General features: G+C 44.5%; 1 protein-coding gene across 2 annotated transcripts in view; it reads right to left on the reverse strand.

Annotated features, from left to right (window-relative positions):
* SCFD2 (sec1 family domain containing 2) overlaps window positions 1-26,532 on the reverse strand; it is a 400,215-nt gene that overhangs the window by 19,833 nt on the left and 353,850 nt on the right. Inside the window, exons 6-7 of one of the 2 annotated variants that reach the window (XM_059065766.2) lie at window positions 17,299-17,444; window positions 6,418-6,552 (exon numbers count right to left, since the gene is read on the reverse strand). In XM_059065766.2, the coding sequence (XP_058921749.1) occupies window positions 6,418-6,552; window positions 17,299-17,444 (281 nt within the window). Of the gene's footprint in view, window positions 1-6,417; window positions 6,553-11,979; window positions 12,079-17,298; window positions 17,445-26,532 lie in introns of those variants that run through there. The other variant, XM_067036078.1, reaches the window with a different exon arrangement.

Below are 26,532 nucleotides of genomic sequence, written 5' to 3' on the forward strand. Positions count from 1 at the left end.
GGCGAACTTGGGAGAGCAAAGTCCTACAGCTCATCATTCAGAAAGGTTTTTTGTTTTTGTTTTTTTTCCTTAGATTATATTATTTAAAATGATTGTGGGCAAATAGCAGGCATGCCTTTCATCATCAAAGCCTTTCTGGGCTCACTTATTTTGAAAGCAGATCAGAAGCATGAGTACATTTTCTGTCCTCTAGATTGAAGGGAAAACTCCTAGAATCAGCCAAACACTGCCCTTGATAGGCCGGACAGCCAATCCTACATTGAGGTAAAGTGCGGACTGCATTTTCCAAAAGTGGCCTCAGCGATATTTTCTGTCCCTCATGCTCTGGTTCCCTTTTTAATAGGAAGACAGTGTATCCCTCCCCTTGAATCCAGGTGGGCATTTGTGACTGCCTCAACCAACAGAATACTGAGGAGTGATGCCCTGTGGCTTCTGAGGCTTCCCACCTGGCAATCTCTCTTAGGATGCTTGTCCCTGGGATGCTGTGAGGAAGCTCAGGCTACGTGGAGAGGCCTGTGTGGAGCGGAACTGAGTCCTGTCGAGGACTCAGGCCAGGTTGAGCTACCAGCTGATGATCAGCATCAACCTGCTGACCGTGGGAGTGGACCATCTTGGAGGCGAATTCTTCTCTGCTGAGCTCTGCCCAGAAAGCAGATACATGAACAAAATAAATGACTGATAATATTTTACGCCAGTGTTTTGACATGGCTTCTTACGTACCGCTTGATAACCAGAACGGGTTGGGCGGGGAATGAGAGACTCCTGTGGAGAGTCTGATTTATACAGGAAAGCAAGCTAAAGCAATGAAAAGAAAGTGACTTTAACAAGTTGCAGCCTGACGCAAATGAGGTTCCGACTTTAGTAAGGGCAAAATACAGCTGCCTTGACTTCCCTCTCACACAGGGTTTATTTGAGGCAGAGAATCTTGGACACACAGGCATTTTTACTAACTTTCACTGTCTGCGGACATTTATTACATCAATAGGGTTGATTTCTGTGAGCCACTTCCGAGGCCTCCCTACAGCACTGGGGCCGACTGAGGAGCTCTTGCGGGGCAGAGGCGGAGCTTCTGAAGTGCTCCTGGTGGAGTCTGGGGTCTGAGTTGTTTTGGGCTTCTGCGTCCGTGCCAGGTGGCCAGGGTCTAGCCCAGCTGGCCTCTCTACCCTTGAGCCATTTTGTCACGGCACGGGCACAGAATTTCACCGGCTCCCACACCTTGCTCCAGGAGGGAGGGTCTGTGTCCTCTGAGACCGAGGACATAAAGGCTGGACTCATAGGATAGAAGAGAAAGGGGGTCTGGAAAAACACCACACAGCCGTATAAACATGGCTGCCCACAGGCAGAGAAAGTCCACGTCTCTTAGCAAGAGCAAGTCGGCAGTGAGACAGGAAATGCTTGTGACTTTGGGGGAAGGTGTCAGTTCTCTTCTGTGTGATTCATTTGTTCACTCAGCAGTTCATCTGTATGCACCAAATGCCCACACACGGGCTCTGTACAGCAATACAAAGACACTCAAGGTGGCTCTTTTCTCAAGAGCCACAGTCTGGCCAGGATCACGAACTTGGAAAATAAAAATAGCAAGTACATACTTAGCACTTCCTGTAGGCCAGGTACTGCTGGGAATCCTCTGTATGTATGAACTCATTTAATCCTCACCACAGTCCTGTAAAGTAGGTACTATTATCATCCGCATTTTACCGATGAGGCAACTTAGGCACAGAGGGCTTAAGTGACATACCCATGGTCACACAGCTGGTAAGTGCGGGAGCTCGAGTTCTAGCCCAGACTATCTGACTCCGGATGTTACCAGCACTCCCTATTGCCTCTTGTGAACAAACATGAGCAGTAGAAGGAGGTGAGTGGTGTTAACAGAGCATATACTAGATGGCCTTCTATTATTTACAAAAGCAAACAGAAAAGTGAGAGATATGGAATAGAAAAGTGATCCCCAAAACCTCCCCTGACAACACTCACCCTCCTACCTAACGCTGTTAGGACATTTCTCCTGCTGGCTCCCTTGAATCCTCACACTACAAAACCAGCCTCTTTGCTTCTGTTCTCTTCCCCAGAGAGACAAAGAAGGTGGAAGAAACAGATTTCCATGCCGTCTGTGGACAGAAGACGAGCCCACCACGTTTCTCTGACAGAGGCGAGGTGGGCTTCCGTCGTCTCCCCCAGCAGGGCACTGCTGGGCGGTGAGTGGGAGCCCGTGGGTCGCTGCTTCTCTGGGGTGACATAATGACAGAACAGTGACTGGCTTCGCCTTGCTTAGTCGCTGCTACAAAGGAGGGTCAGGGAATACTGTGAGGGTCACTGGAGTTGACTGGCCTGGCTGCTGCCTTCTCTCCCTCGTGAAGTTGTTGAAACGTAGCTTCGGCTTAAGGGCAGTAAGCTGGCAAGAGGAACCACTGACTGAAGCTGCTCTCTGAACGGGCGCCCTCACAGGGCCACTCCCAACGTTTAGCGGGTGCCTGCTGTGTGTAAGGCCCATGCAGGTGCCCCATGCTGAGGATGCAGGAAAGAATGAGACCCAGATCAGCCCTCCTTTCTTTTTTTTTTTTTTTTTGCGGTACGCGGGCCTCTCACTGCCGTGGCCTCTCCCGTTGCGGAGCACAGGCTCCGGACGCGCAGGCTCAGCGGCCATGGCTCACGGGCCCAGCTGCTCCGCGGCATGTGGGATCTTCCCGGGCCGGGGCACGAACCCGTGTCCCCTGCATCGGCAGGCGGATTCTCAACCACTGCGCCACCAGGGAAGCCCAGCCCTCCTTTCTTACAGCCATAGCTTTCACCTCCTTTTGATTGTGGCCGACAGCAAGAAATTCATTTAAATCACAAGTGTGTATGTATGTGTGACTCAGTTATTTGGTTTCACGTTGCTAGCCTGTTCTATTTTTCTTCGTTAAGAAGTGCTGATTAAAACCCATTGAACTGAGATCTGGATCCACTGATGTGCCGTGGATCAAGCCATTCAGTTAGAACACGCTAGTCTGGAGAAAGATACCTAACACATATAATGATAAAGCAAGGAATAAGTGCAGTCACAGAAGTGCGCACAAAAGGTACAGAGCCCTGACGAGACACTGGGGCCTGGAAAACCCTCTCCTATGTTTTTCCTATCACCGTCATGGGGACCCCCAGTATACTCTGTGGTAATGTCTGCTGGTCTCTTTCCCAGAACATTTCCTGCTGGCTTCTCACTCCCCGCTGTAGGCTACAGATGCTGCCTCTGGTGACTCTGAGCCAAAGTCACCTGTGAAACCATCTGTGAGTCCACAGACAGGATGGGGACAGACGAGCAGCTCAGCTCCCTTTCCAGCCCTACAGCTCTCCCATTTGGACGACAGTACCCCAAGCACAGAAGGAGCCCACGTGGACACCTTTATTTCATCAGGCTCTGTCTGTTCCTTTCAGGCACAGCATCAGTGGGTCTTGAGTGAGAAGGGGGGAAAGCGGGTCCCAGAGGCAAAGAGCAGGGCAGCAAGTGGCAGGAAAGCAATGGCTGTTGGCTGCTGATACAGAATGAAGATGCAGTGTGTGGAAGCAGTTTATACCACTGTGCAAATTTCTTCTCCTGGGGCTGTACTGCCAGTGAGTCCTGGGACCAAGTCCCAGAGAAGCAGACAGCGTAACAGCAGATGACCCCGGGAGAACTCCCTCACATGGGCTGTGTCTTGATGACCAGTTCGGGCGTGGAGTTGACTGAGGAGCTGCATAGGTACTGGAGAGGGAAAGCACCTGTGCTAATGAGTCATCAGGAAGAAAAGAATTAATGGCACATGAATATTTTACTTCCAAGAAAATACCTGGCAGCATCCTGGCGCCAAGAAATGTTGTGGTTAAGAGTGCAGGCTTTGGAATAAGACTGACCTGGGAACAAATCCTGTTGTCCCATTTCCTGTGTGCTGTTTGGAAAACACCTGAGAATGGAGGGGAGGATGGCCCAATTTTGGCCTTCTGGAAGTTCACATCTACTGCTTAAGCTTTCTGAGCCTCAGTTTCCCCACGGGTAAAGCAGGGATAATGAAAGGGTTGTTGTGAGGTTTGAATATGAGAATGACTGATTCCCTGGTACATCTGACCACAGGTTAGCTGTTTGACTTTGGTAGTGAAAAGCATCAGAGAACAGGACCGGGGAGACTGGTGAATGGCCGTGGCCATGAGAGGCTCCGTCTCTTCTATCCACATCCTCTTCTTTCCACTGGCCTTAAACCAACATAGAAGACACCCTCTCCTGACGGCGTCACCCCCCATCTCAAAGACCTCCGTCTTTGAGAAGTCACTGTTAGGTCCTCAAAGCCCTACAGTTCCTTTTTCCATTTATCCCAATTTTGTTTAAACTTTGAACACATGGGCCAGAGGTAACTTTCCTTGCCAAGTTCTGTGGAATGATGGGAAGAGCTGGCCACGGAGGCCCATGTAGAAATGGAACAAAATGATTCTCTCTTGGGCTGCTGGGGTGAGGAGGGCCACTGGGCCAGCCCACCAAGACTCTTCCACCCCCTTCAGACAGATGAGAGCCCTTGACTGCTGAGAGCAGAGGCCCGGCAGCCGCGGGCAGAGGAGTGGATCCTGACAGCTGCTGGAAGAACACACATTCCTTTTTCTTAAATCCATTACATGGAAATCTCTCTTTGAGATCAGTCTCCAGGGGCGGGGGCATCTCTTCATGAGCTCTAACTCCAGGGATTTGAATGGAGAGAAACACAGCAGTCCAGTGCTGGCCCAGGACGGTTCTAAACATCCTCTCAGGCAAAGCTCCCCTTAGGACAGTGAAGCTTCCGAAGGCAAGAAGAGCTGCAGAAAACACTCCGTATAGTTTAAAAGGGTAATTTAAAAATGTGATGTCTCACGGTTCATGGAACAGTGATGGAAAATGCAAGTGGACAGTCCTCCTACAACAGACGGTCTATGTTGGCCTCCAGAGAGTTGTAAAGTCCATTAGCACATTAAAGGCACTGTGAAATCTCAGCAAAGAATTTCAGGTTAATTTTCTCTTTATCCCAGGGGTTCCCAGACATACTTGGTCACAGAACCCTTTTGCCAGGACACAGTTCTTTCCGCAGAACATCACTGGCCTAAGAGCGAGTTAAGGCCTCCTCTCACTGACACCGTGCCTCCTTGCAAATTAGAAACTCCTGCAGTAAGCAGAGTGCAGACAGGTTCGAGCCTCCACGTGTGCCCTTGGCCCGACCATGGACGCAGCAGCCTGACTGGGAAAGGACAAAATGAGCCGTCCTCAGACTTGACGGATCAGGGCAGGAAAGTCCACTCTTGTTATTTTAGTCTCTCTCCAAGGTTAAGTCCAAGCTTATGAACGAAGGAATAGCGTGCTTGGGTGGGGAAGGTCAGAGACCACCTCTAGCCTGGAAGCTTTTGTACAGACTAGCCACCGTGAAGGGCTGCTGAACAACCCTGGGCTGACAGGTAACATGGGAGCCCGTGAACACTTTTGAGAAGCTGAACTGTGCTGCATTATTTAAAAAGGAAAAAAAAAAAAAACCAGAGGGAAAATGCACCACCCGCGCGTTTCATCAGAAGCTGATGATAATTGGGAACATTGGGAAGGAGACTGGGTGTCCATTCCAGCCGTTTACTGCTTGGTTTAGAGTCTGATTGGCTTCCGTCCTCCGGCTTTTGGAGTGCACCAGTTTTCCTGGCACATGCATTTATTGAACTCTGAAAGGCCAGATCTTCTATGCAGATTAATTCATGGTTTCAAAGATGCTTTGAAGCTGGCAAAACATTCTGTTATTTCCAAGAGTTATTACAACTGAAATCCTGGCATAGAGGAGGAGGTCAGCTTGTAATCTTGTTTAGATCTTTTTAAATTTAGAAACTTTATAGTGGGTTAAAAATAGATCACATTTGTGTACTTTTCCTCCTTTCATCTCCACTGCAAAGGCTGTTCAGTAATTTTGACCTACCCTTAATACTAGCCAGGGAAATTCTCATGCTTGTCACCCAGGAGTCTGCTAAGCCAAAATAAAAGTCATTTTCAAATGGATTTTGGGGTGATGCTAGTTATACAACTGAGCAGAGTTACTCATTATCCCACATAATAAGTTCTAGAATTAAGAGCACCAGGCTACCACTAAGATCTGTGAATGGTATGTGGATTCCTGGTAAGTGAAAATGTGGGCCATGAGGGAAGTTTTCAATAGTGCTACCCTGGAGGGCTTGTGTCCTTACCTATTGATCAGAAAAGATCATAATGCTTAGGTCAAGAGAAGCTGTATGAGGCTGGAAGGTCAGGCTGCTTATAACCGAAAGTTAAATGAAGATTGTACCCGATTTCAGAAAGGGCAAATACTGGACGTTCTCCTTTGTGGTACTCGCCAGGGTTAAGGGGGTGCCAGCATTTTCAAGCCCAGCAAAGATAGCATTACACTCAGGATTATCTCGTCATGGTTACTTTACCTTCATGAACATGCTGAATCCAGTTTTAAGGAGATCAGTGAGGCCTGAAGACATGTGTTCAATGTCAACGGGATCTGGCCTCTCGGGATTAAATATTTCCTCCACAACCTGCTTCAACAATGGCTTATAGGATGCCTGGAAAGACAAAACATTGTGCTGTAAGTAAAAGGGTTTGTTTGATTTGCCTAGAGAAAGGGTAGCTTTCTCTGCACCAAACGAAGCAAAACCAGTTTATTCTGATACCTAGCAATGGCTGTGATGCTGTGTGTGAAAAGACAATATAACAACATTGGTTTTGGGGGGAAATTTTTATCCCACTACACTAGCACTATTTTTTGTTCCTCACACTCCTTTCCACAAGCAAATGCCTCTCACCAGAGCTATAATCCTAGTATGGCTAATTTTTCAACCTAGATTTAAAGTGACAATTTTTTGCATGAAGTATACTGAAAAGCAAAGTATTGTCAGCTGATATAGACAGGAAGACAATCTCCTAAACATTCTTAGAATTATGCTCCCTTCTGCTAGGATCCCGAATGTTTTCTTACAATGTATTGTCACTATCCAAGTCCAAAGCAATCCCTCCGTCTTTTAGAGAGGTCAACTCCAAGTACAAACTGGCCAGAAAAAGCAGCCAAGATGCCAAAAGAAATCTGACCAAGGTCAGGGCTTAGAGAAAGCAAGCCATGTGAACTGTGAGAATTTCAGTAGAATTAAGCTGATGTGAATTTACAGCAACTACAGTTTGGTAAATGGTGCTAAATCTCTCCACATTTAGGTAGTATTCGGAGGCAGCTGCCTCTGACCAGTGTATATTCCAAGCATGTTCCCCACCTCTTTCCTTGGACCTCCTTGCTACCAAGCTTTTCCTCTCTCCTTCCTTTCGCATCGGCTGGACCACCTTCCTCCCAGTCCTGTTGCTACCTGGGCTGCTCCAGATATGTTCAGCAGCCCAGTTTGGGCATGAAGGGTGAAGGAAGAGGAGCGTCTTCCCTCAAAGCACTCTGCTGTATCTATTACAGGCTCAGGAAAGCCAGGCTATGACAGCACTGTAGAGATGTCATGAACTGTTTCTGTCTTTGCACTGGCCAAATCTGTTACCGGCCTCTAGCCAGTGTTGAGGATATTTGGTATGTTAACTTCACCTCTGGCTTCATCTTTCTTTTCGTAGTCATTTTTTACTCTTATTTCCCCCTTATTCCACCTTTCTTACTTGAAATACCTTAGAAATAAAGCAGGGTATAAACCATCAAAATCATAAACAGTCATTTAGCTAGAAGGTAACTGGTGCATTTATCAAGGATAAGATGCAGGGAGAAATAGCAGCTGTTATGTTGAGGGTGCAGCTCTTATTAGTCAAATAGACCATTGCGTGCCCAGAGATCTCACAGGCAAATGCTCACGAAAGGGAAAGCACTGGGCAGAGACACCGATAACACAGAAATTGAAAAAACCAAAAACTGTGAGTCAACCTTCCTAATACCAACATAGATTTTAAAAATTTATCATACAGGCAAAAATACAGAGGTTTGAAAATACACGTTTTTGATGAGGCTGTGGGGAAACAGACACGCTCATATACTGCTGGTGGGAGTGTAAATTGTTACAATCAGTGTAGAGAGTAATCTGGCAATATCTATCAAAGTTACAAATGCATCTGACCTAGCAATTCCACATCTAGGAATTTATCCTACAAATATGCTAATATATGCAAATGAGATCCACAAAGGGCTGTTTTTTTGTTTATAATAGCAAAAGATTAGAAACTCATGTGCCCATCAGTAGGGAGCTGTTTCATAAATGGGATACATCCACACGAAGGAATGCTATGGAAGCGAAGAGGGAAGCTCTGTGCTGATGGTAAAAAGCAAGGTGCAGAATAAATCATGAGTGGAAGAAGCAAGGTGAGGAACAGTGTGTTTGATGGGCGTTTGTGTAAAATGTGCCAAAGGGAATATGAAAGTTTGCATTTGCTGAAACATGCAAAAAATAAACTCTGACAGATAGCTAGTAGGAAGCAGCTGCACAGCACAGGGAGATCAGCTCGGTGCTTTGTGACTACCTAGAGGGGTGGGAGGGAGGGAGACACAAGAAGGAAGAGATATGGGAACATATGTATATGTATAACTGATTCACTTTGTTGTAAAGCAGAAACCAACACACCCTTGTAAAGCAATTATACGCCAATAAAGATGTTAAAAAAACAAACAAACAAACAAACCTCTGGTGTGGTATACAGAATCACCATGAGCAGTGACCATGGAGTGGGGGACCGGACAAGGGACAAAAGTGGGAGGAAGCCTTTTCACTATATCCCTTTTTTAAAAAGCACAGTTAAAACACCACTACAGGGCTTCCCTGGTGGCGCAGTGGTTGAGAGTCCGCCTGCCAATGCAGGGAACACGGGTTTGTGCCCGGGTCTGGGAGGATCCCACATGCCGCGGAGCGGCTGGGCCCATGAGCCATGACCACTGAGCCTGCGCGTCCGGAGCCTGTGCTCCGCAAAGGGGAAGGCCACAACAGTGAGAGGCCCGTGTACCGCAAAAAAAAAATAAATAAATAAAAATAAATAAATAAAAATTAAAAAATAAAAAAGAAGGGCATTCCCTGGCAGTCCAGTGGTTAGGACTTGGCACTTTCACTGCTGGGGCCTGGGTTCGATGCCCGGTTGCGGAACTAAGATCCTGCAAGCCGCGTGGTACAGCCAAAAGAAAAGGAGATGTTGATAGGTTTTGCCACTTAAATATGATATGAAAAAAGTCCTCTAAATTCTTCTTTAAAACGACTAAGCACAGAACAACTAAATAACATTGTCCATTTAAAAAGCACAATTTGGGAAAAGACTTTCTTAGGTACAAAGCAGTACTAGTCTCGTGACTTCTTAGCAAACACATTTCTTGGTTTTCCCAATTAGGGTTTTAATCATGAGAACTTTTGGCTCCTTCCTCACTTCGTTTGGATTTTTTTCTGCCCCAAATCATGTCACTGAAATCTGATTGAAATGAATAGCTTTTGGCAGTAGTAGCTTCTTAGATAAGGATCCTCTAATTGTCATGGAATTTTCTATTCAGCCAGAAGCTACCCACTTCTCAGCAAAGGACCATAGAGGGTGGTGATGGGGAGACAGATGTCTTGCCCTAGTGCCCTGCTCAAAGTTTTCCTTACATGTTAAAAAGGACCAGAGGGGAGATAAGTCGTGTAGTTTGTCTACATAAGAGTGTTAACCAGAGTAATTTAATTTTCCTAATCAAACATTCACTGTCAGTTCATCTTTCATGGGGGAAGGAAAGGAATTAAAAACACAGACAAATTCATCCTTATTTCTCGCTTATACCACATCCAGTGTGTGCTGGCAGTAAGGGGTCTGTGCCCTACAGTGTAGGGCCTGCACAATCATTCAGACACCCAGGTTCCTGCTATTGAGTAGCCCCACCAGTCCCTAGGGCACTGGAATCCCACAATGAAGCTTTTGCATCTCATCAGCAGAGGATGAAAGAGAGGGAGTATGGAGGATTTCCAGAGAGATTTTATGGGCTCAGCCTGAAAGTGATCTGTATTACTTCTGCCCATTGTTCGTTGGCCAGAATTAGTCACAAACCTACATTTACCTGAAAGAGAATTTGGAAAATGTGGTCTGACTATGCCAGAAGGAAAAGGAAACGGAATTTGGGGAACATGTATAGCATCGTCTCTGCCACAGACACACCGTAAAGTCTGGATTGAAACATTAATATAACTATTTCCTTAATAACTGGCAGGTTGCTTGTTGTAGGCAAAGGATTATTAAACCTCTCTTCCCTTCTACATAAGAATCTGACCTTTGGTTAACTTTCTAGCTCTGTTTCCCTGGAAACCTGATAAGGGAAGAATGTCAAACTCTAGCCAGGCAAGATTGCTTATGATAAAAATGACCCCTTCTTAGTAAATTGCATTAGACTGGGAGAACTATAAATACTGGACAGAAAGCCAGGGCTTTGGGCTTCTCTTGAGTATGATGACTCTTGTGTAATTGGCCATGGCCCTTGGAGGAATGCTGGAAGTGGAGTTCTTTCAGAGAAATTGGCTCTGATAGGATATGAGGGTTTTAAGCCAGAGGACTCCTGCCCTTACCCTTCCCTCCATTTGAGTCTAGTTCCCTCACTGCTCAGCTGTCACTTCAGAAGCAAACCGAACAGCTCCTGGGTAGCTGCATGGACTGCTTCATGGTGGCCACAAGAACTACTTGAGAGGAGAAAAATGCCCGCTGCTCCCTACCGCGAGCTATGTTCCTGTCCTGGGCAGACGGATGCAAATGGGGGCGATGACCACAGAGATGACTTATCTACTAGGCACAGAATGCACGATGCCTAGGGCCCACAGGACAGTTAGTGACCCATGAAAATGCATTCATTTCTTTTAAAATGAGAAGAAAAAAATGAACTTTTAGGTCAAAGGTAATGTTTTGATATATAATATTAATATATTTGTCTCTATATCAATGAAACTATAATATAATTATATATATAATTGCATATGTGTAAATATAAGAATATGAATATATTCAAGAAATGTATTCAAATAAATATATTTATATATAATTTTTATTATAATATTTAATAAATATTTCTTCACATAAATATATATATAGAGAGAGATTTTAACATAGGAAGTGGGCCATGAAGGCAAAAGTGCTTAGGGCAATGAAAATCACAATGTGGCCCTGTATGACAGTCTCATGAGGTTAGCTTGAAGGTTTGGTAGAGCCTAATGAGAGCCCCCATGACTGTTACACATGAAACAGATGAAGTTTCAAAAAAAAAAAATCAGAAACTCTTTTTTTCTTTAAATGATCAATATCTGTTCCCGAACAAACTGGGCTTTTAATATACCAGAGTTAATCAAAATATGAAAAATAAAATACTTGTTTCTATGTCTCTGGTTACTCTTTTGCGGTATATGATTACATCTAGAAGGTTCTTATTGACCTGATTCCAACTCTTGAAGAAAGGTGTTGAGCATAGCAACAGTTGATGACATTACACATAAGTCAGAGACCATTTTGAGAAACTAATCTAACTCCAACAGCTTCTTGAATTGGCGCACCTTAAAGATGGCCTAGGACAGGGGTCCCCAACACCCGGGACGCGGACCGGTACCAGTCCTAGGTCTGTGAGGAACCGGGCGGCGGGCCAGCCATGCGTCATCTGCTGCCCCCCATCGCTCGCGTTACTGCCTGAGCCACCACCGCCCCCCACCCTGCCTTGCTGTGGAAAAACTGTCTGCCATGAAACTGGTCCCTGGTGCCAAATAGTTTGTGGAGCCCTGGCCTAGGATACCCGTTTCCAAGAAAACTGGAGTTGTTGCCACAATCACACCCCCAAGAGTCGTGCTGCTGACCTCGGCTTTGCTGGTTGGTGTTGGTGCAGCCAGGATTTCTGTTGGTCCTCCTACTGCAGATGCTTCTTTCTTTTTTGCAAAACCGACTCTGAACAACCAAGTTCTCAGGAGATCTAGATTCGTACTGAGAGTATTTATTTTATTTCAATCCAAGATTGTACAGAAAAACATTTGTTCAAAACTGGTCTTGGCTTTGACTACTCCATGGCTTATTTATTTTTATTTTTTGCTGCAGTATGACTGATTTTTTCTCTCCTTTCATCTTCTTCAGGAAAATGGCTTGTGCTGCAGATTAAAAAAGTGGTTCATTTGTCTATCTGTTCATCCATCCATCCATCCTTCAAACCAGAAGCAGATTACTTAAAAAAAATTTTTGATTAAAGTCCCTTCAACTTCAATATGAGGAAATAAAGCCCAAAGCTATTAAATTAATTTGCTTGAATTCACACAGGCAGTTATAAGTTAGACTACAGGACAGAGCCAAATTTCCTGGCCCCCAGCATAGCCCTATCTCACGCAGAGCCTTTCAAAATGGATGCTAGCAGGTCTAGGGTTAGGTAGATAGAATCAGAAGGAAGAACAGAGCTTAGTGCTTGGAAAAGACCAGCTGGTGGCCAGAGCTGGGGATTGTTGATGTTGATGAAGAGACTGGGCCTACAGACCGTTCAGAGTGCTTATTTCACCGGGCACAAGATGAATCAGGTCTCCTTGGGCCCTGCTGGTTCTAAAGGCTCTGGTTCAACATGCCGGAAGCACAGAGGACAGTGTGCATCTGTGGGAAGTTTCCTCCAGGGAAGCACAGCACTTTGAGACTTCTGCCAAAACCCGTCATGCAAGAGCCGTGCAATATTTTGTCTGAAAGGGCTCATAAGCTCATTGCCCTGAGTCATCTGAGAAACAGCAGCACATCAAACACTGACATTTAGGAAGGAGGTTAAGCCTCCCATTAAACTGGAACATTTGTAGTAAGAAATGAAAGCATAAGAAGACTTGCTGCACAGGCAAAACTGGGGCTTATGTTTCCGGTCAACAGAGTCGATGGACAAACATGACTTTTCCAAACGAAGGGGTGTCAGCAGTAGACTCTGACCAAATGCCACAGCTAACAGGACAGTCAGCTTAAGAATGACTCCCTTTCTGTGCAGCCCATCTCCTAATAAAGGAAATGATGAAATGCTACGAAAGAGGACAAAGAGAAGGTCTATTTTGTCCTTTACTACAGCTGTTAGAGACAATGCTTACATAGTGCTGTCTGTGTGTCAGCTCCTATCCTGAGAGCTTTATCTATATTATTCAGAGCACTTTTATGAAGGAGCTACTACTGTTATCTCCTACTTACATAAGAGGAACTAGGCACAGAGAGGTGAAGTAATTTGCCTAAGGTTACACAGTTAGTAGGGAGCAGACCTGGGCTATGAACCCAAATGTTGCTGTTAACGTACATGCTAACCTGCCTCTCACTAAGAATTAAGAACATAAGAAATGCCTTTCTGGATAAGACCCACAGTCCAGGATCCACCCATCCATCCACCTAGCCACCCACCCCTAGGTGGCAAGCATTGTGCTGGGCTCTGCATTTACCGTGGTGAGCAAACCCAGAAGCTGTTTCCAGCTTTGGTGGTGTGTCCTGCAAATAAAGAGCTTCAGTGGCAGCCTCATGAGCCCCATCGCGCTCACTCTCCTGGCTGTGGCAGAGGTACTAGTTCCCTTGGAGGGCCATGGGTGTGGTGATGTTCTGGGCTCACTTCTGGAGACCTAGTCTAGATCCCACTCCTCTAGCTCTTTCAAGATTTTATAGGTACTTAATTTCTTGCATGGAATCATGTCCTCCTTAAAATGACGAGAGTGGTGTCTGCTTTCTGCATCTGAGCTGTGACGGACACATTTTCCTAAAGGGCTGAAGGATGGAGGTTAAATAAGAAGTGCCTCAAGCTAGGAGTGCAAACAGGAGTGGCTCTAAGAGTCAACTCATTTGCATTGGAGCAGGAGAGAGGTACCCTGGGAGGGAGGCTGGGGCTGGTAGGAGCTCTGAGATCCAGGGGAGAGAGCCGGATACACAGCACTGGTCACAGCAACAGCAGAAGTCCCCAGGCAGACCTGGTCTAGTGCTTTTCTGGGTGTCCCAGGGAGCCCGGAACATCCAGCTAGATTCTGTGTAGGAACAGCATGGAGCTAGATAGAAAGCGCAACTTTTTCCTGGAGCTGAGGACCAAATTGGGAGAATGGATAGATAGAAAGTTGCCCGGCCGAGGTCCATCTTCAAAGTTAAACACAGCTGGACTCTGTTTCTACTCTGGACATTTGTTGTTTTCTACCTATACACATTTTTGTCCCAACAAATCCTCCAACATATGATAAAAATATATGTAGCACATTTAAGATGCACCCAACAAATATTTATCAAATATCCACTATGTGCAAGATACCACTCTAGGTACTGAAAATATGGCAATGGACAAACCAGATCAAAATCCCTGTCCTCAAGGGGCTTCCATCTGTGATTGAAAACGTCTTCTTTTTAAAAAAAATAAATCTATGTATGTATGTATGTATGTATGTATGTAAGTATTTATTTATTTGGCTGCATTAGGTCTTCGTTGCTGTGCATGGGCTTTCTCTAGCTGCAGCAAGGGGGGGCTACTCTTCGCTGTGGTGCGCAGGCGTCCCATTGCGGTGGCTTCTCATTGCGGAGCATGGGCTCTAGGCGTGCGGACTTCAGTAGTTGTGGCACATGGGCTCAGTAGTTGCGGTGCGTGGGCTCAGTTGCTCCACGGCATGTGGGATCTACCCGGACCAGGGTTCAAACCTGCGTCCACTGCATTGGCAGGTGGATTCTTAACCATTGCACCACAAGGGAAGTCCTGAAAACTTCTTTAAGTTCAAAAAGTGTTGAAAAACGCAAACAGGTAAAAATTATCCATAATCCCATCAAAAATTCTTCCTCTACATATGTAAATATAAAGCAAGAAGCCAGAGTTCCTCCCTGTCCACCTAACCCTTTCTGTTCCCCACACATAGCCATTATAAAATTTTCCTAAAATGTTAGACTTATTAAATATATACACCCATGTAATTTTTATTTTTAAACAAAAATAGAATAATGCTTTACAGAATAATCTACATCTACACCCAATAGAACATGAACCCCTGTTTTATTCTGAATTCTCCAAGCAGAGCCCAGGAAAAGGATCCAAAAACAGCCCTTGCCAAGTGTATTTAGATCCCAGTCATTTTATTGGTTGTACAGCATTTCACTAAGTGTCTGTACAATTATTATTTAATCCCCTCAAGATACACATATACTCCCTGCATTGTCCTCACTTCCACTCACTGACATTTAGGATTTTGGGTGAATGAGTTGATGTTACTGACTCACTGTAAGGGAAGTGTATGCAACCAGGGAAAGTTCATTTTCCAAAGGCAATGGCTGCTCAGACAGGGTTCTGAGGTCTGGAGAAACTGTGTTGGTAGCAGGGAGATAAAGTCTAGGAAAATTATCATTGTCCTTATTATGCCCAAGATTTATAGCTAATACATGTTTATGTGAAGGTGGCCAAATTAGTCACCATGATGATCATAAAACTGAAAAAGGGCTTCCCTGGTGGCGCAGTAGTTGAGAGTCCGCCTGCCGATGCAGGGGACACGGGTTCGGGCCCCGGTCCGGGAAGAACCCACATGCCACGGAGCGGCTGGGCCCATGAGCCATGGCCGCTGAGCCTGCGTGTCCGGAGCCTGTGCTCCGCAACGGGAGAGGCCACAACAGTGAGAGGCCCACGTACTGCAAAAACAAACAAACAAAAAACAAAAACTGAAAGACCTCATTAATTTAGTGGTTTATCTTCCCTTTGCCAATGATAGCAGCCACTTGCTTCTTGATATCCTTTGGTCTAAATTTCATCATATATCAACAGTTCTATCACATCTTCTAGGACCAGTCCATACCGCCATATTTAAGATTGGTAATTTTTTTTTTTTTTTTTTGTGGTACGTGGGCCTCTCACTGTTGTGGCCTCTCCCGTTGCGGAGCACAGGCTCCGGACGCGCAGGCTCAGCGGCCATGGCTCACGGGCCCAACCGCTGCGCAGCATGTGGGATCTTCCCGGACCGGGGCACGAACACGTGTCCCCTGCATCGGCAGGCGGATTCTCAACCACTGCGCCACCAGGGAAGCCCAAGATTGGTAATTTTTTAATGACAAAACTACAACTGATTAATTATCTGAGTGATTTTATCTGTATTTCGTGGTAGTGATGTTCTCAGATCATTGAACAAAAGATGGGAATTTATATTACTAAGTTGAGTGCCAATTTCTAAGGTCTTTTGTGTCTTGGTGGGTGATTTCAGTATCTGAGATCAGCACTATTGGTCATTATTTCTAGACCCTCCAGGAGAACCGCAGTGCAGCAAGCGGGGATATTGGTTTTGGGTTGGCGGCAAAGACCTGGCGTCAGGCCCTGGCCCACCTGTGTGTCTGCTTCCTGGGTTTCGGGATGAGAATACCTCTCTGGCCTACTTGTCATGAGGATCAAAGGGAAAACCAAATGTAGGGGACTCTTCAAGTATCAGCTACTATACAAATATATGGGAGGAAGAATCTGGATTTTGCTAGGCTGTAGCAGGTAACCTTAGCTGTTGTCTACATGCCCACCTTAGAGAGTCAGCACCCTCAAGTTGAACCCCTCACTTTGTCATAGTCCCCTCTTACAGCTCTCCAAAAAGCCTTAGCAAATGGAGCGAATTTTACTGACTATTTCATGGGGAGATGAAAGAGAAGATTCCTTCACACACTCCACAGCAAAACCTAATGATCTTTTCTGTCAGAAACATCTGTTCTTCCTTGAAAGCTCACCTCTGGCCACCAGGAACCTGAGGATTGTCTCTTCCTTGTCCAACAGAGACTGCCCAGCCTCGATGGCTCCAGCGTTTCTTCACCCCTTCATCTTCCCTTTGGGTCTTTCCGTGCCTCCACGTGCCTCCACGTGCCTCCCCCGCACCTCACTCCACTGAGTTTTGATAGAGCAATTACCCCTTCAATCTTGGATTCTCATACCATCTTCCTACTCCCTGGTCAAAACATCCTTTCAAGGTTCCCCTACTCTCCTAATAAAGTGGTGGGGGCATTTTAAATAACAAACGTTTTTGCTGGCATCAACTTCTTTTTTCCTTGCCATAACGTTATTAGGTAATTTCCCTACTCTTAGATCCAGAAACTTGGGCACTAAGGTCACCCCACGTCTGGTGCTTAGGGACTTGCTCTGGGGCAGTTATAAAGCAGTGCTGACCCGTAATCCAGTGCTCATCTCACTGCATCAAGCCTGAAATACAAATAAACTAGGAAGCTTTCAGATTCAGGGGAACCCAGAACTCTGGACTACAAGGGCCTTGGATTTCATCTTGAACAAATCCTTCATTTTAGAGAGGTTAAAATGGAAACTTTTCTTTCAGTCTCTGAATACTAAAAACACAACACAGATTAGATGGTTACTTTAAAACATATGTACTTGCCTGGTGGGTATGATTTCCAGGAACATATACAGATTTAAACTGTTTCATGAGATTTCGAGCTCCAGCAATATCCCGAAGCGAAGTAAAGAGTTCATCCATGGCACTTCTGGACTTGTGAAATGTCAGGTTAATTGAAGAGTCACAGCCTGAAACAATCCAGAGACATTTGCTTCAGTGAATAAATCTCTGCACTGAGTTTTAATCATGACAGGTTGAGCTCATGTAACATAGTTGTTGTTGTTGTTGTTTTTTAACCCTATTTCCCCCTGGCTGTTCACCAACTGGGCTGTTTCAATCATCCCTGAGCAATGAAACACATTGAGTGTAAATGCCTTTGACAGAAGTAGAGCTCAGAATTGCCTGGGATTGCAGCCACCGGCTTCAACCCCTAGACTGCAGAAGTTTCACAAAAAGAAAGCTCCCCAGGGTCTAATGTCCTCAGAATACAGCTTTGGGAAAATAGGAGACACAAAGGAAAACACAACAGAGTACTGTGACGAACCGCTCTCACTTGAATCCCACCAACAGTTTCCATAAAATAGAACAGCAAGAATGAGAAAGATCATAGAGTTGCTTGCCGGGATGGGCATATAATGCACTAACAAAGCATATGGTGTATTTCAAAAGGCAGCCATTCAAAGCTGATCAAACACAAAGGGGGCCTAATTAGAAGACTGTTCTCGGAAGTGGTTCTATTTCTTTTTGAAACTTATAATAGATGGATTTCTTCTCTGTCTTGTTAGAAGCTCATGCAGAAGAGGAATGATCGTGGTAAGTCAGAAGTTCAAAAAATAGAGAAAGATTCAAGATGAGTATTTTTGACTGTTGAAATATTGCAGATACATGAACTCATCAATCCCCATATCACCCTTATGAGACAAGAGCTATTCTTTCCCCCATATAAAGGATGAGGGAGCTGAGGGCCAGAGAGATTAAGGAACACTCCCATCAGCACACTGTCTATGTTCAGCCCATGTTCGCTCAGTCATTCTGGACTAGTTCACCTGTAGGTTTGGGGAACAGTTCTTGTGCCCTCTGCTTCCTGCCTCAAGTACCTGCATGTCTGTCTCTGTGTCTGTCTGTCTCTGTCTCTGTGTAGCTCTCCCCCTGTCTGGGGGCTTTCTCTGGTTAGAAGCATGGAAGTCAGCACTCAGAAACAACATAGCTTTCTCATCGCTTGGGGGGTACCATTCTGAATTGCGGTCTCCATAGCCTTATGGAGGGGGCAGTAGGAAGGAGCCCCAGTTGCCCCCAACAGTAACTCATTCATGAATGCCTCCTCTACTGGCTTTCCTTCCTCTCCTGTCTCACTTCCCTAAGTCCTGACCACACTGCCTAGGACACCTTCTCAAATACAGTACTTGCACCCAAATCCTTGTCTCGGGACACCAGAGCTGCCAGGGTGATTTTAACACAGGCAGCTTGTGTCCAGAGTCTATATTCTTTTTTTCAGAACAGATTTATTGAGATTCAGTTAATACACCACACAGTTAACCCATTTCAAGTATACAATTCAATAGCTTTTAGTATATTCACATAGTTGTACAATCATCATTCCTACAATCAACTTTAGAACATTTTTCTCACCTCAACAAGGAACTCCATACCTGTTAACTGTCACTCCCCCTTTCCCCCTAGCCCCAGACCCTGGCACCACTGATCTGCTTTCTGTCTCTATGGATTTCCCTACTCTGGACATGTCATATAAATGGAATCATAGAATATATGGTCTTTTGTGACTGGCTTCTTTCACTTAGCATATTGTTTTCAGGGCTCATCCAAGTTGTAGGATGCACCAGCACTTAGTTTCTTTTTATTGCTGACTAATAGTTATTGTATAGATATACTACATTTTAAATATCCATTCATTGGTTGATGAACATTTGGGTGTTTCCACATTTTGGCTATTATGAATAATGCTTCTAGTTTTACCTGTACAAGTTTTTGTGTGGACATACATTTTCATTTCTCTTGGGTACATATTTAGGAACAGAATTTCTGGGTCATGTGGCCACTCTATATTTAACCTTTTGAGGAATTGCTAGGCTGTTTTCCAAAGTGACAGCACCGTTTTACATTCCCACCCTCAGTGTAAGAGGGTTTTCTCTACATCCTCAAAAATGCTTGTTATCAACTATCTTCTTGATTGTAGCTCTCCTAGTGGATGTGAAGTGAGGAGATACTTGTTAATTTTGATAAAGAGAGAAGTTTTTAGGGAGTAGAGGTAGATCCAAACAAGCTTCAACTAAAATGGAGTGTATCTAAAGTACACAGGAACATCCAAAGGAACCCAATGGCAGCAGACAGTGTGTAGATAGTTGAGCCTGTACTTTCAATAACTGTGGAACACTGTATATAACTCTTAAAGGGAGGGCAAAATTCTGAACTGTTTTTACTCACACTTCTGACACCAAATGTGTGGGCTTTTCCCCCCATTCCAACCAATTCTCTAACTCTCCACACATCAACTGAGTGTCCTACAATTCAAATCAATTCTGCCACTAGCTATGTAGGGTTAGTGCAGACCCCACCTAGACTGCCCCCACTTCAGATGCCAAGTTTAAATCCCAGGTTGCCGGTTGCACCCCTGACCTATCAATCAAGGGTTCCCATGATCCCTTCCTCAGGTTCAATAATTTGCTAGAACAGCTCACAGAACTCAGGAAAGTGCTTTACTTACTGGGACCAGTTTATTACAAGGGATGCAACTCAGGAACAGTCAAATGGAAGAGATGCAGAGGGCCAGGTATGGGGGAAGGAGCACAGATCTTCGATGCCTTCTCCAGGTGCTCCACCTGCCCAGTACCTTGATGTGTTCACCAACCAAGAGGCTCTTCAAACACTATTGTTTAGGAGACTTTATGGAGGTTTCATTACATAGGCACAACTGATTAAATTATTGGCCACTGGTGATTAATGCATCTCTCAGCCCCTCTTCCCTCTGAAAGTTGCAGGGTAGGGCTGAAAGTTCCACTACTCTAAACATGCCTTGGTTTTTCTGGCAACCAGCTCCCATCCTGAAGCTATTATTCCCCCAACCACCAACCATCCCATTAGCATATAAGACACTCTCATCATTCTGGAATTTCCAAGGGTTTTAAGAGCTGTGTGCTAGGAACTGTGGACAAAGACCAATACGCATATTTCTTATTGTATCATAAAAATCCTCTGACCAGTCTTTTTTTCCTGGTCTCCAGAAATGTCCAACTCACTGTCATTAAAAAAATCAAAAGGGTGGTCAAGCCTAGTGAGAGGAAGCCTCCCTGTGTTCAGTGAACTCCAGTGGGGAAGCAGGGATTCGACAGAAAATTCAGGGAGTTCGTGTACACTCTCCAGAATTCTATGCCAAGCTTTGTGTCATTTTCTGAGAAGCATGTCCACAACGTCCTCCTGATTCTTAAAGAGGTTCATAACCAAGAAAAGGTGAGATCCACAGGTCCAGAGCATCTATCGATATCATACCATGCTTGCCCTTGGCATTGCAGCTCAGCTGAGATACATCAATTTGTGCATTAGTCAATAATCAGCCAGAAGAAACCCTGGAAGGTTATGGCTTCTCACTGATTCATGTGGCTTCTTTCCTTAAACTCCCAGCCTGAACCATTTAAAATATGGGAAATTACATCAATTATATCGAAGTGTTGTATACTATATACTACTATTCCTTTAAATTAAAAATGGCATGAAAACAAGAAGAAAGCATTACTCTTTCTAACACCATGCCTAGTGTTTCAATTCTTCTAAAACACAATTCAGCTAACAGGCTAAACTTCTTAAATTTAAAGTAATTCTATAGAACAGAAAGGTTCATAGAAATTTTCATATTGTCTCCGTCAACTTTTTGAAAAGTGAGGACTGTAATGTTCATCCATTAGGCTGAGTGGAGTAGAATCATCTCCTGGATTATAGAATACTGAAAATTATAAATTATACATGGAAATTGTAGATTATACATTGGAAGTAGTTTAAGCAAAGGCTGTGTAATTCTGAAGAGTTAGGTCAATTGTGGAGCAGGTTGTTGATAGAAGAAATGTTTACAGATTACAGGTAAATTGAACTCAAAGAAACCCAACAGAAAAATAACACTGTCAAAGAAATTGCTGGAAGAAAAAAAAGTGCAAAATTTACAAATAAACTAAAACCTTCCTGAAAAACAGTCAATTATCTCCATTGTTCAAACCAACTGCACAAGGGCAACTTCTGTCCAGTGGGTCTGTCCAGCGATCCTTTCCGATGTGTCTGTTATCCTCAAAGCAAGTCCTCTAAAATGTACATGTTTCTGGGACACCAGGCCAAAGGGGTCTCATCTCTGAGCATCTTCATAATTATATCAATCTTCACCAAAAGCAGGATTTACATTCACTTACCTAAACCCTATAATGAAAGTCCCTCTCTCTTTCTCTCTCTCTCTCTCTCTCTCTCTCTCTCTCTCTCTCTCTCTCTCTCTCTCTCACACACACACACACACACACACACACACACACACACACACAGAGAGAGAAATGGGGATAAAAGATAAATGATGTGTAAGATCACATCACCATCCCCAGCAAAATGTCCCTCTGCTCACAGCCCTGACCTCCTCCATGTACACTGCCTCCCACCATTCAGAATATCTCCTCTGTGAGTGCAGCTCATTCCATATCATGCTGCAATTAATAGCTAAAGGAGATGTGGATGCAAAAGCTATGAAATGGGATGATTCTTTTTTGGTGTAAAAGCTATAATCACTGAAAGCTCACTTATAGGATCACTTATGCCAGACACTATTCTAAGAAGTTTATACATATTAGCTCACTTAATCTCCTCAGAAACCCAATGAGGTAGGTACTATTATCATCCCCATTTTGCAGATGGGGAAACTGAGCCATAGAGAAGTTAAGTAACACACGGTCACTCAAGCAGTAAGTGGTAAAGCTAAGATGCAAACTCTTGCAGTCTAACGCTCAAGACAGTCGTGTTAACCACTCTACTCTGCTGTCTTTCATATGTGCTGGAGTCCACATACATAAAAGATCAGTAAAGCACTTAGTTCACCCTTAATATCGAAGAAGTGCTTTTACAATGGAGTGAATGGCAGATGCCTTTCTTCTTGGGAAGATCTGAGCCTGTCCCTGGGGGTAGATGCTAATAGTATGGTTTGCAGTTATACCCCAGGCCCATCTTTTGTGGCCACACAAGGTGTGGGATCTCCCGGGCCTGCTGCACACCCTCCATTGGATCTCTGCCCTGTAAGGCGCTGTATTCAGTTACTTCTAATAAGCCCCGGACAGCCTGTTCCATTAAGCCAGCTTATGAGATAATGGTGTTTTGTAAGGGACCCATAAGTGTACAATTCCAGTCAATTCTCATTTAATCCACTTAGTTAAATAGATAATAAACCAGAAGCTGATCCTAGCCTTTGGCCAAGCACAATCTGCGTACTTCAGTTGCCTGCTCCTTGATAAGGGAGGCCCCCAGTCCCGCAGGGCACCCCTGTGCTCGCCTGAAATAGGGGATGACTCATGCCCCTGCAATTTCTTTCTTTGGAGGGCTTGGGGATCTCTTGGGCAGGGGTCCAGTTACTCCTCGGAGCAACAAAATAGGGCTCCTGTGTCCACATCTGCCCTCCCTCGTCCCCCCCCTCACCCGTCTCCACTTACTGGAGTTGCTTTACTTCAGCAGAGGGAAGACAGCGGTTTCCATGGCTCTGTGCACTGCAGGGACCCACATTTCCAGCAAAAACAAAGGCAAAATGGAGAGAAGGCTGAAGAGCTCAGGGATCTGAAACCGGGCACCTCAGGCTGGGACTTGAACCCACACAGCCGGGACGCAAACCCGGCCAAAACTCAGACTGGGACTCAAACCCAGCCAAAACCCACAGTCTTCCAACTGAGATCACACACCTGGTTTCAGGACTTAATGAAGCTCAGCTTCTTGATGTCTCATCACAGAAAGAATTTAGTGAGAGACAAAGTGATAGGTAAGAAGTGGATTTATTTATTGAGAAACACACTCCACAGACAGTGTGGGCCATCTCGGAAGGTGAGAAAGGCACCGGGGTATGGTGTTGTCAGTTTTTAGAGGGGTGGGTAATTTCATAGGCTAATAAGTGGGAGGAGTATTCCAGCTATTTCGGGAAGGGGTGGGGATTTCCAGGAATTGGGCCACCACCCACTTTTTGATCTTTATGGTCGGTCCCGTGGGTGTGTCATTTAGCTTGCTAATGTAGTACAATGAGCGCATACTGAGGCTCCAGGTCTAGTGGACTTGTCTACCATCTTGGACCCTTTTGGTTCTAATCAGTTTATGTCGTGTCCTCAGGCTATGTCATTCATTCAAAGGTTGTGCCCTGCCCCCTTCCCTCCTGTTTCAGATCCTCATGGGAGGGCTGAAATTAGGCTGGACTCCTCACTCCAGTCTGCCTAGTCCTTTGTTTGGTTCTCTCACGGAGCAGGCTTGGGGAACTTTTTCAAAAAAGCCTGGCTTCCAGAAGTTTGGTTTTATTTCTTAGGTATTCAGGAAAATAAAGCATCTTGTATCAGGAGGCTGCCTTATCCAAGGCTTCAGTCTGGATTAGAGATGAAGCACCCTCACCTAAGGCCTTCACACACACACACACACACACACACACACACACACACACACACACACACACAAACACACACACACACACACACACACACACGGAAACTGTATGGCTGGCTAAGCTGGGGGACATGGCTGGAATTGGATTTTAAATGTCTCCCTATTGAGTGATATTATTCTCCTCACAGTTGTAAAAGTCCCTTACATCTGATTGAGAAGAGCTAGGGTCTTCTTATCTGGACCCAAATTATCCAAGGATGGTCTCCTCATCCTTCTTCTGGCCCAGACGTTGAGAACGTCAGGTCCATTTTCCAATTTGCATCCCACCCTCCTGTCTCTCAGCAAACCCCTGGCAGCAGGGGACCCACCTCTGTGGGCTCCTAGGGCAGTTAGAGAAAAGGTTGGCTTGGGAGGGCAACGCGGCCAGAAAGCAGAAAGGGCAGAGCGCTGGGAAGTCATGACCTCCCTCATCCATCCAGCTGTCCGACATTGCCTTTTCTCTCTTTTCAAACCATTGTTTTAAAGATGGAGTCCCTTTTCATGGCTCTGTATGAAAGGATGGCAAGTGAAAACAAAACCAAACAAAATAAAAAACCAAATAAACCTTAGCAAGTGGTGTCACATCTGAAATCTTTTAGGGAGGCTGACTGTGTAAAACCACTCTTGAGTAGGGAAGGCCTGGTAATATTTATAATAGAAATCCTCTTTTTCAAATGGGATTGGGACCAATAGGTGATCAGAAGTCATTTAAAGAGGGGGATCATGAAAAATGGATCTCTCTCCCACACATATACATACACATATATGTGTATTTGTGTGTATGTATAACTTTGTTTAAAATTAAAACACAAACATCTGTTTATTCACTACTCTTTTGAGAAAAGTCTTTTGTTTGAGTATTATCTGCTGATTAGAGGTTTTTTCTTTGAAATTATGTACTGTGTATAATTTCCAATTTTAGTCCATTTAAAGTGGAATAAGAAGTTAGACACCTGTAGCACAATCTGAGAGCAGAATTCTTCTAGATTTTAATGGTTTTTTTTCCCTTCAATCTTTCACAATCATCTTGTTCATACCTAATTCAAAAGCATGTTTAAAATGACTCATCTTTACTGAGTCTTTCAAAGCATTCAATTTGGTTTGCTCTGAAACAATTTTTTTTGAATTCATATGTCCTCAGAGAACATTTAATTAAACATTTAATTTAATTTATTTAATGACAAATACAACTGGCATAAGCAGGTTTGGGAACAAACATAACTGGCTCCTCGGAATCACACGGCTCAACCAGGATGAGCAGATGTGCCCAGGCAAGCGGAGGTTGCCTTAGAGCTCTGAGGGGGGTCAGAGTTTTGGCATGAGTTGTTCTATTTTACTGAGGGATTGCAGGATGTAAGTTATTTTGATGAATGGGTCATGTGGAGGCTGGTTGAGAACATAAGAATTATGTATATGCATTATTTATATTAATTGTATTTATATTATACATTATATTGTATATAAATGAAAAATATTATACACACATATTTCTGAGGTCTCATATTTATACTATAAGGCAATGTATCTGTGTCATCAATCTAATATTTAATGACCTAGTGTGACTTCTAAGTTCTTCTAACATAAAAAAAAAAAATCAATCTGTGTTTTTTTTTTTAATCAGCCTTCAGGCCTTACAGGGCTGACTTCCTCTTTCCTTGTAGGATCCATGATCTACACTACACGGCAGGGGCTCCTCAGCAGGGTGCGGAGATAATGATGTAAATATGCTTGGAGGAGAGTGTTAGTGAGCCTGGCCTAACAAAGAAAATCAGGGTCAGAAGTGTCCAGGTGAGGCCACAAAGGGCCCAAGGCAGGGTTCATGGAGACTGGACCAGCCCCGGAAGTCCCTCCACAGGTCTCCCTTCGGGTTCTCAGGCCACATCAGTCTCACGGCCCCTTGGTTCACTGGATCCTGCTCAGTGTCCTGGAATCTCCTAGCCTGTGGCCTCTAGTTATTGCTCCAATGACAGAGGAAGAAAGGAGGGGGGAGCTGGTGACATGCTCCAGGGAAGGCGGGGCTCTCCCTGGTTCTCCGCTGGTCTCTAGCATAGCGTCTGGTTCCTAGAAGCACCCACGAAATATTTCTTAAGTAAATGAATGGGGAAAACAGAGAGATAATGGGAAAAAAGAGCTGAATCAGACCAAACACACCATAAAGTGTGATTCTTGAGGAGCTGATAAACTATCTCTGCAGGAAATTTCAAACAAAGGGCTCCCAGATGGGTCTGAGCAAGTGCAGCCTCCACGTGTAAGTGGATCATCTCTCATAAAGGCTTGCTCTGTGAAGAGCAACCTCAATTGGCTGCATAAGTTTGGCTTGTCTGTTTAATAAGCAAAACTAAACTCTACGTGGTTTGGGTATACGTGCATATGAGATAAAACTGTTTTAAAAAGAAAGACAATGATAAATACAAGCTTAAGAAAGTGGTTACCGCTGGGGGAGGAGGTGGGCGGGTAAGTGACCCTTTGGGATAGGGCAATGAGTTCATGGGTGTTTATTATGTAATTATGCTTTATTATATATATATATATATATATTATAATCTTTAAAATGTATCAGCTATCATCTTAAAAAATGTAACAGAACATAAAACCAGTCACACTACTTTTTTAAGCCTCCAGCAAATT

The sequence above is a fragment of the Kogia breviceps genome, chromosome 6, assembly GCF_026419965.1.
Source record: "Kogia breviceps isolate mKogBre1 chromosome 6, mKogBre1 haplotype 1, whole genome shotgun sequence".
Classification (NCBI taxonomy): domain Eukaryota; kingdom Metazoa; phylum Chordata; class Mammalia; order Artiodactyla; family Physeteridae; genus Kogia; species Kogia breviceps.